Consider the following 15,263-nt stretch of genomic DNA (forward strand, 5'->3'; position numbering starts at 1 on the left):
TCCCTGGTGGCGCAGTGGTTGAGAGTCCGCCTGCCGCTGCAGGGGACACGGGTTCGTGCCCCGGTCCGGGAAGATCCCACATGCCACGGAGCAGCTGGGCCCGTGAGCCATGGCCGCTGAGCCTGTGCTCCACAACGGGAGAGGCCACAACAGTGAGAGGCCTGCGTACCGCAAAAAAAAAAAAAAAAAAAAAAGGATAAATGCTAAAGGCAGGTGTGTATACAAAGATAATTTAAAAATTGTCTTGCTCATTCTAACTGGTGTCTATAAATCTAAAAATAAAAATGACTCACAGTTAGGAAGCAAAAAGTATGGTCATCTTCTGTTCATCAATATTATATGCCATTGGGACTTCCCTGGTGGCGCAGTGGTTAATAATCCGTCTGCCAATGCAGGGGACACGGGTTCGAGCCCTCGTCTGGGAAGATCCCACATGCCGCGGAGCAACTGAGCCCGTGCACCACAACTACTCTGCCTGCGCTCTAGAGCCCGCGAGCCACAACTACTGAGCCCACGTGCCACAACTACTGAGCCCGCGCGCCTAGAGCCCGTGCTCCCCAACAGGAGAAGGCACTGCAATGAGAAGCCCACGCACCGCAACAAAGAGTAGCCCCCGCTCGCTGCAACTAAAGAAAGCCCATGTGCAGCAACAAACCCAACACAGACATACATACATACATACATACATACATACATACATAAAATATTAAATGCCATCAATGTTTTCAAAAGTATTGTCTTGATGATTCTAAAGCAGGAAGAAGAATCAGAATAATAAGCGAAAATGTATTAAAGATTCATCTGATGTCTAGAATCAGTACGACATTTTGAGGGTGAGCTTGTAACAACCAGGAGTAGAGACAGGACCCATGAGGAGTATTTGAAACCTGGACTCAGTATTCACAGAGCAGAAGATGAACGCAAAGAGATACAGTCACACTCCAGACTCGCGCCGCCCAATATGGAACTCCTACCCCCACTGACTATGTAAATTAATTAAAGTAAAAAATTCAGCTCCTCCTCTGCACAAGGCACGTTTCAAGAGCTCAACATCCACATGTGGCTACTGGCCACCACACTGGAGAGTGCAGATACAGAAGACACTACTCTTGAAGAAATTTAATTAATTCAACAAATATTTACAGAGTGCTTACTATAAGGTTACCTAGATTCATATGATTTGATGCGATGTTATGTGATAGATTAATGTGCAAAATAACTGCTATCAAAAATAAATAAATAAATAAATAAATAAAATAACTGCTATCACTTATACAGCACTTATTATGTATGAGGCACTATTCTAAACACTTTCCTTTTAATGTAAACGAAATCATTTAATCTACACGTTAACTCCCTGGAAATAATTATTTTCCTAGTTTAGAGATGAAGAAACAGACGCATAGAGGTTAAGTGACTTGCCAAATGTCACACAGCTAGTCACAGGGTGGAGTCAAGAGCAATGCAAACAGTCTGGCTCCAGACCCTGTATGTTCTACTGCTGCTCAATTCCTAAATGTCAACACTGCTCCGTGTGTGCTGCCTAGTCTAGCAATAGGGTGATTTTTCTAACATCTTATCTGATTAGGTCACTATCTTACTACTGTTGTTTTCTAATTAGTTCTCTAATCCCTGCCACAAATCCACAAAATATAGATAGACCAGCAAGACTGGGGTCAAATAATTTTATATTAAAACATGGATATATTATGGACTAGAATAAAACTTCTATTAACCTTTTCTTAAATATTTATTTTATTTATTTGGCTGTGCCGTCTTAGTTGCAGCATGCGGGATCTTTAGTTGCAGCACGTGGGATCTAGTTCCCTGACTATGGATCAAACCCGGGCCCCCTGCATTGGGAGCGTGCTGTCTTAACTGCTGGACCACCAGGGAAGTTCCTCTATTAACTTTTTGAGATAAAAATTGAGAAATTTTAGCTTATACAAGCTGTTTTGGGGTACTCCCTAGCTCCCCCCAAATATATATTCACTCTCTTTTACCATAAGAGTCACCTTAGCAGTAAAAAATTTTTAAGAATATTAATATATTCCCTTCCACCCTGGCTTTGTTCAGAGTCTCATCATCTCTTTGCAGAACTTAACAGCCTCCTAACTGGTCTTCCACCTCACATCTTGCTTCCCTCAGATCAGATTTTCACACTGCTGTCAGAGTGAAACCACAGAACTGACATGTCACACTACAGGGTGAGTCCAAGCTAATTATTGTGCAAATAAGACCTTAGATAGCCCAGCCCCTGCCCATTTCCCTAGGCTCATCTCCCTTCCCCCTTCATTTATTTCTTTCATTCAACAAATATTACCAAGCAACTATTACGTGCAAACAAGGTCCCTAAACTAACACATATTAGCATCTAGCTAGGGAGACCAACATTCATTAACCACACAAATAAATGTAAAATTCCAGATGGGGCAGGTGTTATCTGAGTATAGGACAGGTGAGTCTCACCTTTCTGAGAAGCTAAGGCAGGCTTTCCTGAGAAAGCGACTATGGGGAGACCTGAAGGATCAGGTGAGAGAGAGGAAGAGCGCTTTAGGCAGAGGGAACAGTGTATGAAAGGTTCTGTGACAAGACCAAGGACAGGAGAGGGAAGGATGGAGAAAGAACTGGTGTGGCTGATGCAGAAAAAAAGAGATGGGAGAAGGGTCCTCAGAAGCTGGAAATATGGGCTTCCCTGGTGGCGCAGTGGTTGAGAATCTGCCTGCCAGTGCAGGGGTCACAGGTTCCATCCCTGCTTCGGGAAGATCCCACATGCCGCGGAGCAACTAAGCCCGTGCGCCACAACTACTGAGCCCGCGAGCCACAACTACTGAAGCCCGCACACCTAGAGCCCATGCTCCGCAACAAGAGAAGCCACCGCAATGAGAAGCCCGCGCACTGCAATGAAGAGTAGCCCCCGCTCGCCGCAACTAGAGAAAGCCCACGCACAGTAGCAAAGACCCAACACAGCCAAAAATAAATACATAAAATAAATTTTTAAAAAAAAAAGGAAGAAGCTGAAAAGATAAAAACTTATCCAAAGCCTCACAAAGAGAAAGCACTAATAAAACTTCAGTTCAAACCTGGGTAATCTGTCTCTGGAACCCTTCCCTTACAGCATATTTCCATCCATAAATTACGATCGAATGTCCACTACGTGCCAGGCAATGTGCTAGATGCTTCAGACACAACAGTGAGTCATTGATAAACAAAAACAAACAGAATCCGTGTTCCCAAGGAGCTTACAATCCAGCAGAGAAGTCAATCATATAATCAAATAAGCAGCATAAAACTGTGGATGCCATCAATGTTACTAAAGCAAATGGTGCCATGGGAAGAGAATTTAATCTAGTTCGGAGTGGTCAGACTTTTCTGTCAAAGTAAACACCTACACTGAGATCTGAAAAATTAAATGTCAACTAGGCAAAAGAGGGAGAAGGGTGTTCCAAGCCGAGGGAGTCCATGCGGGAAAGGTTCAGGCAGGAGGGAGCAGATCCAGTGTGGGGACTGATGCCCAGTCTGCGCAGCCCAAGGGCAGCTTCCTCAATGTGTGACCAGGGCAGCAGCATGGGGCCCAACTCTCCACAGGGCCCCATGCTTAACGCGGTACTCCGCGCTCACCATCCTGAAATTCTGAATCATTTTATCTCTGAACCTGTGTTTTGTAAGCGAAGGCCAGTGGGACAATGGAGCATGCATGGGAGTAGTGAGGACAGGCTGGTGGCCAGGCACACGTGCACGTGTCTCGAGGCAGCCTGGGGCACCGGGTCAAGGTGGCTGGGGTGGGAGCTGGGCCCAAACAGGCAGCAGCACCCGGACCCATGGCGAGGCCAGCTTGCCTGTCCATGTCCCTGAGGCACCTGCACAAACATTAACTCTCCAGCCTGAGCACTGTGACAGGAACTCGGTAAACTTTCTCAGTAAACTACAAAACAAAAATGGACACCACAATAAAGCATTTCAGGGAGTTATTCGAATTTTTCAAAAAGTTTGATTCTTCTCTCTGGAGACTTCCCTGGTGGCGCACTGGTTAAGACTCTGTGCTCCCAGTGCAGAGGGCCCAGGTTCAATCCCTAGTCAGGGAACTAGATCCCACATGCCGCAACTAAGGAGCTGGCAAGCTGCAACTAAGGAGTTGGCGAGCTGCAACTAAGGAGCCCGCCTGCCGCAACTAAGACCCAGTGCAACCAAATAATAAACAAATATTTTTAAAAAAGAATCTCTGATTTTCAAACTGCTACAGCAAAGCAAACATCTACAGGTTTAGAAATAGAAATTAAATTTAGAGATTGCCACATTCAATGGAGAAGAATGCTATTTTAACATAAAGCTCTGTATGAACCATTTATTAATGAGGAAGACAATTTTACTTTTTTCCTACAGTTGAAGACACAACCACAGGATACATAAATCAGTGTTTTTAATTACATACAAATCATTAAGCTACTTGTGGTTTCTTGTATAACCTCTGCAAGTAACAAGAACTGTCACAGGAACATTAAAATATTCATAAATTTACACCTAAAATTAAATTCAAACTCACATGAAACTGATTTATGTGAAGAGTTCAATCTTTTTAGAAAAAATGTTCTGCAAGAATCATGAGCTGTAAATGTACTACAATTTACACTTGTAAATAATTATCATCTTCCCTCTGAATCCTCAGGTTCCACATCTGTGGATTCAACCAACTACAGAGGGTAAATATTTGGGGAAAAAATTCCAGAAAGTTCCAAAAAGCAAAACCTGAATTTGGGACTTCTCTGGAGGTCCAGTGGTTAAGACTCCACACTTCCACTGCAGGGGGCACGGGTCTGATCCCTGGTCAGGGAACTAAGAGCCTGCATGCCATGCGGCACAGCCAAAAAATTAAAAAACAAACAAAAAAACGATCACATATTAGACCCACATTTCTTGAAAGTTCCATAATATTCCACTATACAGAATACCACAGTTTATTTACCAAAATTTCTTCCAACTAGACATTCACACTGTTTCAGTTCTTTGCTAGAGCAAGGTATATAGACACTACAGTAAGTGCTTTTCCCATATGTGCGAGTATTTCGGAAGGCTGAATGAATGGGCAGAAGTGGAACAGCTGGGTCAAAGGGCATGCAGACTTTCAAGGCTCCTGTAACACAGCTCCAGACCATCTCCAAACTTGCAGCCTGCTACGCGTCCACGAACGCTGTCCATCTCCATACAGTCACAGCCTGAAATATCATCTCAATCACAGGTCTGTTTCTGCACTATTCTATTCCAACTTCCCATTCTTTTTCCACGCCAGCACCACAACCCTGCAATTACTGTAGCTTCTGAATACATTTCAATAACTGGTACAAACTCCCCCAAACCCTCCTTTCTTCTTTTTCTTAACATTTTTTGTTACTGTCATGCAATACTCTTCCAGATAACATATATTTTCTAATTAATCAGTCAAGCTTTTCTCCCACCTCAAAAAAGGGTGAGGAGAGATGAGGGATTTTTACTGCTATTACATTCAGTAGATAGACTAATGAGGAAGGAACTGCCACCTTAACCAGATTAACTCTTTGGATTGAAGAACATAACCTTCATTTAATTCAGATCTTCTTTTACATTCTTCAAATAAGCTGTCTAGTTTTTGTCACAAAAATGTTGTATATTTCTTATTAAATAGTGCCCTATAGTTTATTCCTCCAGTTTTTATTCTTAACAGAATGAGATTTTTTTTCCATTTTTAGGCTGACCATTGTTGGTATAAAGGAAATCTTACAACTGGTTGATTTGCCTTATATCTGGCCACCTTACCAAACAATTATTGGTTCTAGTAATAGTTTAGTTAATTTCCTTGGATTTCTTCTTTCTGAATATCACCTGCAAATTATGATCTTTTTACTTTTCTTTGCAATATTTACTTATTTAGCTGCACTGGGTCTTCGTTGCAGCATGCAGATCTTTAGTTGAGGTATGCGGAATCTTTTTTTTTTTTCTTTTTTGTAGGTGCAGCATGTAGGATCTTTAGTTACGGCATGTGAACTCTTAGTTGGAGCGTGTGGGATCTAGTTCCCTGACGAGGGATCGAACCCCGGGCCCCTGCACTGGGAGCACGGAGCCTTAGCCACTGGACCACCAGGTTAGTCCCTTATTCCTTTCTCTTATCTTACTGTATCAGCTAGGCCCTCCCCTTCAGAAAGTGTTGAATAATAAATAGTTTTATTAGAACTCCCTATTTTACTCTTAAGACTATCTCCATTTACTGGTGGTTTCAAATAATTATTTTTTATCATATATTTATCATTTCCTAGTTTATTGAATTTTTAATCATAAAATGCTGTTAAATTTTATCAACTGCCTTTTAGGTGTCTATGGATGATTTCAAACGTCTTTCACATTTCTTTGGATCACTGGCTATGTTCCAGTTAGCTGAGTTTGACACAAATCCAACTGAAAAATAGAAATTTAATTAAACTGAATTTTAAATAAAAATTTCCCATTATCTAGTTTTTTGAGAATAAGAACTGTTAGTGCCAGTCTAATATCTAGCACCACAGCAGAGATGAAAAGACAAGGTTGAAATAAATAAAAATGCTTACACGATACAATGAATCTTTTCAATACGAAAAGTATATGCTATAAGCAAAATTATTAATTTTATGACGTGCACTATTTTTTTTTTTTTTTTTTGCGGTATGTGGGCCTCTCACTGTTGTGGCCTCTCCCGTTGTGGAGCACAGGCTCCGGACGCGCAGGCTCAACGGCCATGGCTCACGGGCCCAGCCGCTCCGCGGCATGTGGGATCTTCCCAGACCGGGGCACGAACCCGTGTCCCCTGCATCGGCAGGCGGACTCTCAACCACTGCGCCACCAGGGAAGCCCTGACGTGCACTATTGATCGCACGCACACACACACACACACAAAGCATTATACCTTATACATAGAAGGGGCTCAGGAAACACTAAATAAATGCTCAACTATTCCCCAAACACACTGCACTTGGTTCTCTCAGGCCTTCACACAAATACACCCCTCTACCTGGAGCACCCCTATGCAACTGGAGAACTCCAATTTGTCCTTCACGTCTCAGCTTAAGGATCACCTAGGTTTTGAGAAGCCCTCTCTAGGTCCCATCTCAGCCTCAGATAGACGTCCCTCCTCTGTACTCTCACAGAGCAGCAGCATACGCTCCTATTATAACATCACCTAATACTTGCTAATAGTTTTGCCTTTCTTCCCCGTTAGACTTTTGTTCTCCTTGAAAACAAGGCCTGTTTCTCCTGTCTCCTCAGCATACATAGCATCGTGCCCAGCACACATGTACTGAAGAAATGCTGCAGAATAAGTGAATCAAACAAGATGGTAAGAATTTTTCTACAGCACTACATTTTTGCAGATGCTTTTAAAATGTTAACCAAATTCCAAAATAAAAGCCATGAAAACCAATCATGAATCCCTCTCATTAAAGTTGCATTTAGATTTATTAAAATCCATTCCAGGGCTTCCCTGGTGGCGCAGTGGTTGAGAGTCCGCCTGCCGATGCAGGGGACACGGGTTCGTGCCCCAGTCCGGGAGGATCCCACATGCTGCGGAGCAGCTGGGCCCGTGAGCCATGGCCGCTGAGCCTGCGCGTCCAGAGCCTGTGCTCCGCAACCGGAGAGGCCGCGGCAGTGAGAGGCCCGCATACCGCAAAAAAATAAAAAAATTAAAAAAAAATTTTAAAATCCATTCCAGCTTTAAAACAAATATATGAAATTACTTTCCTATAAAGTATCAATTAACATACATATGAAATTACTTTCCTATAAAGTATCAGTTAACATATGTGCTCTGCATTTTTTTTTTTTTTTTTTTTTTTTTTTTTGCTGTACGCTGGCCTCTCACTGCTGTGGCCTCTCCCGTTGCGGAGCACAGGCTCCGGACACACAGGCCCCGCGGCCATGGCTCGCGGGCCCAGCCGCTCCGCAGCATGTGGGATCCTCCGGGATCGGGGCACGAACCCGTGTCCCCTGCATCAGCAGGCGGACTCTCAACCACTGCGCCACCAGGGAGGCCCCTGCTCTGCATTATTTTATATTATCACTGCACACACTCGTTATGGACAACCCTTTATCCAAGGGAGACAGGGGAGCAAAACCAAGGAAATTTAAGACAATAAATAAATCACTCTTTGGATTTATGGTTCAAACAAATGCAATATTAATAACAAAAGAATACTAGGTTTCTCCATTATGGTGTCTGTAAAATCCTAACACATCCTTTATTTTATATCTATTCACATAAAGGAGAAAATGGAAATAAACTTCTTTAAAATTCATCCACGATGAAATCAACAAAGAAAAGTGCAGGAGGATATGGATCACACCATCTCATTTATGTAAAAAAATACATTAGGGACTTCCCTGGTGACGCAGTGGTTAAGAATCCGCCTGCCACTGCAGGGGACACGGGTTCGAGCCCTGGTCCGGGAAGATCCCACATGCCACAAAGCAACTAAGCCCGTGCGCCACAACTACTGAGCCTGCGCTCTAGAGCCCGCGAGCCACAACTACTGAGCCCTGTGCCACAATTACTGAAGCCCGCACGCCTAGAGCCTGTGCTCCACAACAAGAGAAGCTGCCGCAATGAGAAGCTCGCACACCGCAAGGAAGAGTAGCCCCCGCTCACCGCAACTAGAGAAAAGCCCGCGCACAGCAATGAGGACCCAATGCAGCCATAAATAAATAAATAAATAAATAGATTGATTATTTTAAAAAAGGACATATGTGTGCTTTTATATGCTCAGAGATCTTCAAGATGGATACCCAAGGAACAGTGACCTCTGAAGAGAGGAGATGGGAGCTTAGGGAGCCTTTACTTTCCCCATATACCTTTCTGCACAGCTTGAATTTCTTACTATTCAGAAAGGCATTGATAAGATTTTTTTAAATCAAGGATAATATTTACAGTGTATCATTTATACAAAAAGCACTACATAATGTATATTGTAAAAGCATAGGAAATAAGGTCACAGTACATTCAAACTTAATACAGATTGCTTAGGAAGGGGGACGGAGAGTGGGGAAAGGAGGGAACACTTTTTATTCTGTACACTGTGTGCTGTTGATGTACTTTAAAATAACACGTTCCAGTATTACTGTCCTAATTTGTAAATGACATAAAATGTATCAGCAACACCAAATTCTCAGCTCTGGAACTGTAACCTGCTATAAGTTCTTACAGTCAGAGACACTCTCTCACTGCTGAGAATGTCAGCACAGAAGTGTGGTCCACTTTACTTACTCTGTATGTATTTAATATCCTCTCAAAAGATGCATGGTTAGGTATCTTAAGCAGAAGCCCACAACTGGAATCTTTTTGGAAAAGAAAATTTCAAGACCTCTTTAAACAACGCTCCATTTGCACACTGTTTTCAGAATAGATGGTGTCACGTGCATACTGTTACTAATTTACAAAAGCCCTTCCTCATTCTAGTCTGTTCACCTTCAAATTTATTTTCCAGCAAGTAACCTCACTGTCTTGAATCAGAAGACTAAGCAGTATTCACAAACATGTACAGAAAATACTCCCTATTACTACTTTTGGGGGGGGGATCAGGCTTTATGTTGAGACCTACATCTATAAATCCCATAAATATCTTTTTTACTCTAAAGGTCTAATATACTACTTTATTGGCAGCTTATCCAATAACCTAAAGAGGAAAGAATATAGGTGTTCACAGTGAAGCAACTGCAATAACCAAAAACACATTTTGAAATTTCCCATCAAGCAATAAAATTTAACATTTATAGTATTATAATATGTTGACTTTGAGAAGTAACATGGTTGGGTAAGTAAACTTTAAAAGAGTTCTAAAATGGGAGTCTGGTGATCTAGGTTCTGGATCACTCTTATCACAAATTTGTTCTGTGACCTACCTTTGGCAAGTCACTTCTCTCTTTGAACCTCAGTTTCCCCATCCGTAGAATGGAAGGCAAAACACTTAAACTAGATTTTTTTTCAGGGTCTCTATTTCCTGAGAGAGGCTGATAAAAGCTATAAACCCTATTACCAAAAATAACCCTATTACCAAAAATGTATCTCTGCATCCAAAAATTTACTTACAATTTCCTTCTAATACCCATCGTGAACTCCCTAAGACCTCTGCACGAAAAGATCTCCTGAGATTGTTTTACACACTAAAACTCCAAGCTGATTTTCATGAAAGAAATATACAGACTACCAAATGGAAAAATTAAGCAAAAATAATTGTGAAAGACATCACTAATTACTTTGAATTCCAAAACATATTAACAGCTAAAATACACAGCAGTTTTCTACAAACAAGATTTCTTCAAGGACTTCCCTGGCGGTCCAGTGGTTAGGATTCCAAGCTTCCACTGCAGGGGGCACAGGTTTGATCCCTGGCCGGGGAACTAGGATCTCACAAGCCGCGTGGCGCGGCCAAAAAAAAAAAAAAAAAAAAAAAAAAAAAAATTTCTTCAGATGGATATCCATCCGACCCACAGACCGATAAATGCTACAATCACCCATTCTTTTTTTTTTTTAATCTTCTAATGCTAAGTAACTGAAGGAGATTTGACAATCTTAACTATCCCCAAATTAATTAATCTACCTGCTTTCTAATCCCACTACCGCATAGGCCAAGAACCACAGGCTGATAACAGACAAACCTGAGCTGGAGTCCCCACTCTACTAAATGCCTTGAAAACCTGGGTAAATTACTTAGCATCTACATGTTTCAGTCCCTTAGTCCATAAAATGGAAATGAAAGTAATAACTACCATAGTTACTGATGATTAAATACGGTAATATATGCAAAGTGCCTGCACAGTGCCTCACACACGGTAAGCACCCAATAAAATGTGAGCTATTATTATTAATTATAATAAAATGGAATGCAGTTTTCATACTGAGAAATCATGCAGTAAGTGCTACTCTTCCACATTTTTAAATAGTAAGTGGACACTTCCAAAAAGGAATTTCCTTTTTTTTTTTTTCCAGCCATGCTTCGAGGCTTGTGGGGTCCTACTCCCCTGACCAGGGACGGAACTCGGGCCCCCTGCAGTGGAAGCATGGAGTCCTAACCACTGGACCGCCAGGAAAGTCCCAGGAATTTCCTATTTTTAATAACATTTTTTTCAATACTCTTCTCTTCTGGAAAGGTTTAAAAGTACGTAAATGATACCTATACAACACATATGAGAGGTGGTAAGGTAGAGTAGAAAGAGAGCGAGTATTAGAGCCAGACAGATGCAAGTTCTAGACCTAATTCAGCCACTTAGTAATTACATAACCTGGGCCACCTTAAGCTCTCTCTCAACCTTGTAAGGCGGCTGCAAGGATTAACAAAGTATGTAAAGCATCAAGCACAGCATCTGGCAGGTAATGTGCACTCAATTAACAGTATTCCGATTCTTCTCAGCCACTCCTTTATAAGTGATAAAACTAGCTTTGCCGGGGAAGAGAGAAGGTCCTAGCAAGCACAAATGCTAATTAATACTCAGGCCAATGATGAAAGGCACGTTTTTACCTTATCGACCTAAGAACTAAAGCAGTGTTTTGGGGGTCACATACTCCTTCCAAAGTCTAATGAAAATGGGGCCTCTAGCTCCTAGACATTTTTCAGATATTTCAGGAAATGCTGTAAGTCAGAGATTTTAAGAACTTTGTATTAAGGGGGAATACTAGCTACTTTTTTCTGGACTTAACTTGCAAGAGTCTGAAAACGTTCTCTAAGTCAGTTTTTGTGACAAAATTCCCCCTTTTCACCTCCCTCCAGCCCTTGGTAACCACCATCCTACACTGTTTCTATGAATTTGACTAGCCAAGTAAGATTTAGGATTCACCTAACTTTGCTCATAATGCAGCAAGTAAATCCTGCTTTTAATTAGGCTTCTCAGTTTCATGAGCTAAATTTCATGAGCTACCTGGTGTTGTGTGTGAAAACAAAACTTGAGAAAAGGAACTACAAACTATGCTAGAATTAGTTCAAATATTTTAAAATGTGATGCTTGAAAACATAACCCAAACACCGAACCAAAAGGGGAAAAAAGGTGCAAAAAGGTAACGAAGCTGGCTACATTCAATTCTTAGAAAGACTGTGTCAATTCAAGGAATCAAATAAGCCTCTAACTTCCAAAGAGATCTACAAGCACGGAAGTCATGATTTACAAAAAACAAACCTGAGACAGCAAATACAGTTTACTGAGTAATTAAATATGGTTTAGCCTTACTTCTACTCCCTGCGTGGAAGGCTTTACCCTCTGACTCGGCCTCACCTCCTCCTTGAGTCGGTAAATAACCTACTCACTAAATTGCTCTGTTCACTGTACTGTAAGGGGAAGAAAGAAGTCAACGAGGGCCAAAGACCCAACTCTTCTCAACGCGCGACCCGCACGGAGCTCAGTACTAGACAAAGTTTTCCCCCAATGACCTTGGTCTCTAAGACTCCCCTCCCGCCCGCCCGCCGGTCCTTCCACGTGCGGCCGACTGAGGTCGCCCAGCCGTGGCTGCAGGCCGGAGAAAGCACTCGAGGACCCGAAGGCACGAGGGGAACGAGCGCTGCTAACAGCACCCGAGCCGGGCCAGCCCTAGGCCAGCACTCACTCCCCAGCGGCGCGCCCAAGCCCCCGACCCCGCACGGGAGAGCTGGGGCGCAAGAAGCCCCTTTCCTTCGGCTCCCCACTCCACGGCGCGGCGGGGGCGCCGGACACCCAGAGAAGGGACAGTCCGGCCAGGGGCACGGAGGCAGGCGCACAGCCGGAGGGAGAGTCCTGCGCCACGCCAGCCGCCCCCTCCAGTCCCGGGCTCCCGGGAGGCCGCGGCCGGCCGCCAGCCCGGCGGGCGCCAAGGCCGAGCGCAGCAGGGCCGCCGGAGGCAGCGCACGCTGGGCGCGGGGGCGCAGCCACTCACCATCAGAACTTTGGCCGCGTTCTCCAGCTGAGCGATCACTTCTGGGGGCCCCAGCGCCGCCGCCATCATGGTCTCTCTTCAATGACGCGCCATGCGCTGCATTCTGGGAGCGGGCGCCCGGCCGGCCAATCGCGCGGCGCCTCGGGCTCGCGCGCTCCCGCCGGAGCCGTCGCCGCCGCCGACGTCGACGCGGGGTCGCGGGGTTAGGGCTGCGGGCACGCGGCGGGGCGCTCCTCTGCCCTGGGCCGGTCACCGCCTGCCCGCTTGCTCGCCTTCCCGCCCCGGGGGCGCCTTCGGCCCGAACGTGTCCTCTGCGGCCGCGTTCCTTCTGGGGTAGGGCGGCCTGCGGGACTAGAAGTGTGTGCGACCCCGCGGAGCGCGCGTCCTCCCCGCTCGCGTCCTCCCCTCACACAGCCCCGAGCTGCGGGCACCGGACGGGGACGAGGCCGGAGCCCCCTCGGCGGGCAGCCGGAGTCGATGGAGCGCGCCGCCCCCGCTATGCCGTGTGGGGACGTCGCGGCAGCGATGTTCGGTGTGGAGCCTGGAGGGAAGGTCCGTTAGGGGACCTCGGAGCCCACCCTTCCTCCCCTCACTGTTTCAGCGCTCACACCAGCTCCAACTGCTGGAAACCTTGTTCTGTTCTGAGCTGACACCTACTTACGCATAGGTTTCTAGTTCTTGGTGCTGTTCTGCTTCTTGGGGCTGCACAGAAAGTCACGTTCATTAAAGTGTTCGTTAAGTTTCCTCTGTTGACGTCTTCCTTTATCTCTTCCAGTGGTACATAAGCCATACTTTGGGGTTTTCCCTTTTTTATGTTGCTGCAACAGAATTGCATTATTAGCTCCATTGAAAAACGGGTTTCTTATATTGGGCATCTCTACAACTTGAAGTTGAGGAAGTGAATTAACAAGGCTTTTATTGCTTGAGAAACGAAGTACCTTTTATTTCGTTACAAAAGGGCAAAGAGTGCAGTGAATGGCCTTTTTTACTTTAAGAATTGTGTGAAACTAGGTGGTTAACATGTAGTAGGCATTCAATAAATACTTCACTAAGTACAGACGTCTGGACTTAACGATTTTTCGATTTCGATGGTGTGAAAGCGTTACATATTCATTGGAAGCCGTGCTTCGATTTTTGATCTCTTCCGGGGCTGCGATGTACGGTCCCGATGCGCTGTCCGATATACCCTCGTGGGGCACAGTGCCCAGTCAGCCGCACAATCACGAGGGTGAACCACTGGTACCCTTACGACCATTCTGGTTTTTACTTTCAGTACAGTGTTCAACAAGCTACATGAGACAGTCAACACTTTATTCTAAAACAGTCTCTGTGTTAGATGATTTTGCCCAACTGTAGGCTAATATTAAGTGTTCTAACCACGTTTAAGGCAGGGGAGGCTAAGCTGTGATGTTTCGTAGTTTCGATGTATTAAAAGCATTTTCACCTTAGGATGTTTTCAACTTAACGATGGGTTTATTGGGACATAATCCCATCCTAAGTCAAGGAAGATCTTTATATAAAGCGACCTACAAGATTACAAAATGTCTCTACCCACTACAAATAGTAATTACGGCAGTTCCATGATATATCTGCAAAAGTGTAGACAAATGAATATTTTGTGACATTAAATGTTTGAGGCTTACAACGCTTCAGATTGGGCCCTGTGTTCCAAAGCATTTGTTTTGTGCAATTACATAAGAACTTTCCATCGGGACACTCTTTAAGAAAGAGGAAGAAGGAAAAGTATTAAATGTGAGGATGAGTATGCTTCCTTTCAAATTAGCATTTTGAAGTTACATCTCCCATAATGGAGCCATGAATTTTAGGGCAGGGTTGTAGAATTTCACTGTTGGAAGATTCTAGAATTTACCCACTAATTTAACCTCCCCTCCAATGCCTGACTCTTGTTATTTCTTGGTTTACTATGCAACAGTAGCACCCTCCTGGGGGTGTGGGACGGGGTAAGGAGTAGTAGTCCAGCCTAGCCACAGGCTCTTCATATCCTGAAGTAGAAGGGAAGAAAGTTGTGCAAATTCCAATAATTTCTCACTAGACACAAAAGAAAAATATTTATGGCCTAAGAATCTGCTCGAAATGTTCCTGGAATCAAAACCATTTCACAAATATTACATCCCCTGTACTTTTAGGGTATGCCTTTAACACCTATGATGTCATGGGGTGCAAAATTATTCCTACTTATTCTTAACCAAAAGTGATTAGTTGAGTATATTATATATTTTTCCTTGGAAACATAGGCTTGGCTTGGGTTTGTTTGTTTTTGTCAAGTCATAAACATCTTGTCAACATAAACATACTGATGAAATACCTTAGAGCAGCAGTTCTCAAAGTGTGGCCTGGGGACACTTGTTAA

General features: G+C 43.9%; 1 protein-coding gene across 1 annotated transcript in view; it reads right to left on the reverse strand.

Annotated features, from left to right (window-relative positions):
• The window catches only part of XPO4 (exportin 4), a 107,575-nt gene extending 94,589 nt beyond the window's left edge, over window positions 1-12,986 (reverse strand). The window contains exon 1 of the mRNA XM_060079910.1: window positions 12,893-12,986. Coding sequence (XP_059935893.1) covers window positions 12,893-12,961 — 69 coding nt within the window. The 5' untranslated portion in view covers window positions 12,962-12,986. The remainder of the gene's footprint in view (window positions 1-12,892) is intronic.
• Between the last annotated feature and the right edge of the window lie 2,277 nt (window positions 12,987-15,263).

This window comes from Mesoplodon densirostris, chromosome 17 (assembly GCF_025265405.1).
Source record: "Mesoplodon densirostris isolate mMesDen1 chromosome 17, mMesDen1 primary haplotype, whole genome shotgun sequence".
Taxonomy (NCBI): Eukaryota; Metazoa; Chordata; class Mammalia; order Artiodactyla; family Ziphiidae; genus Mesoplodon; species Mesoplodon densirostris.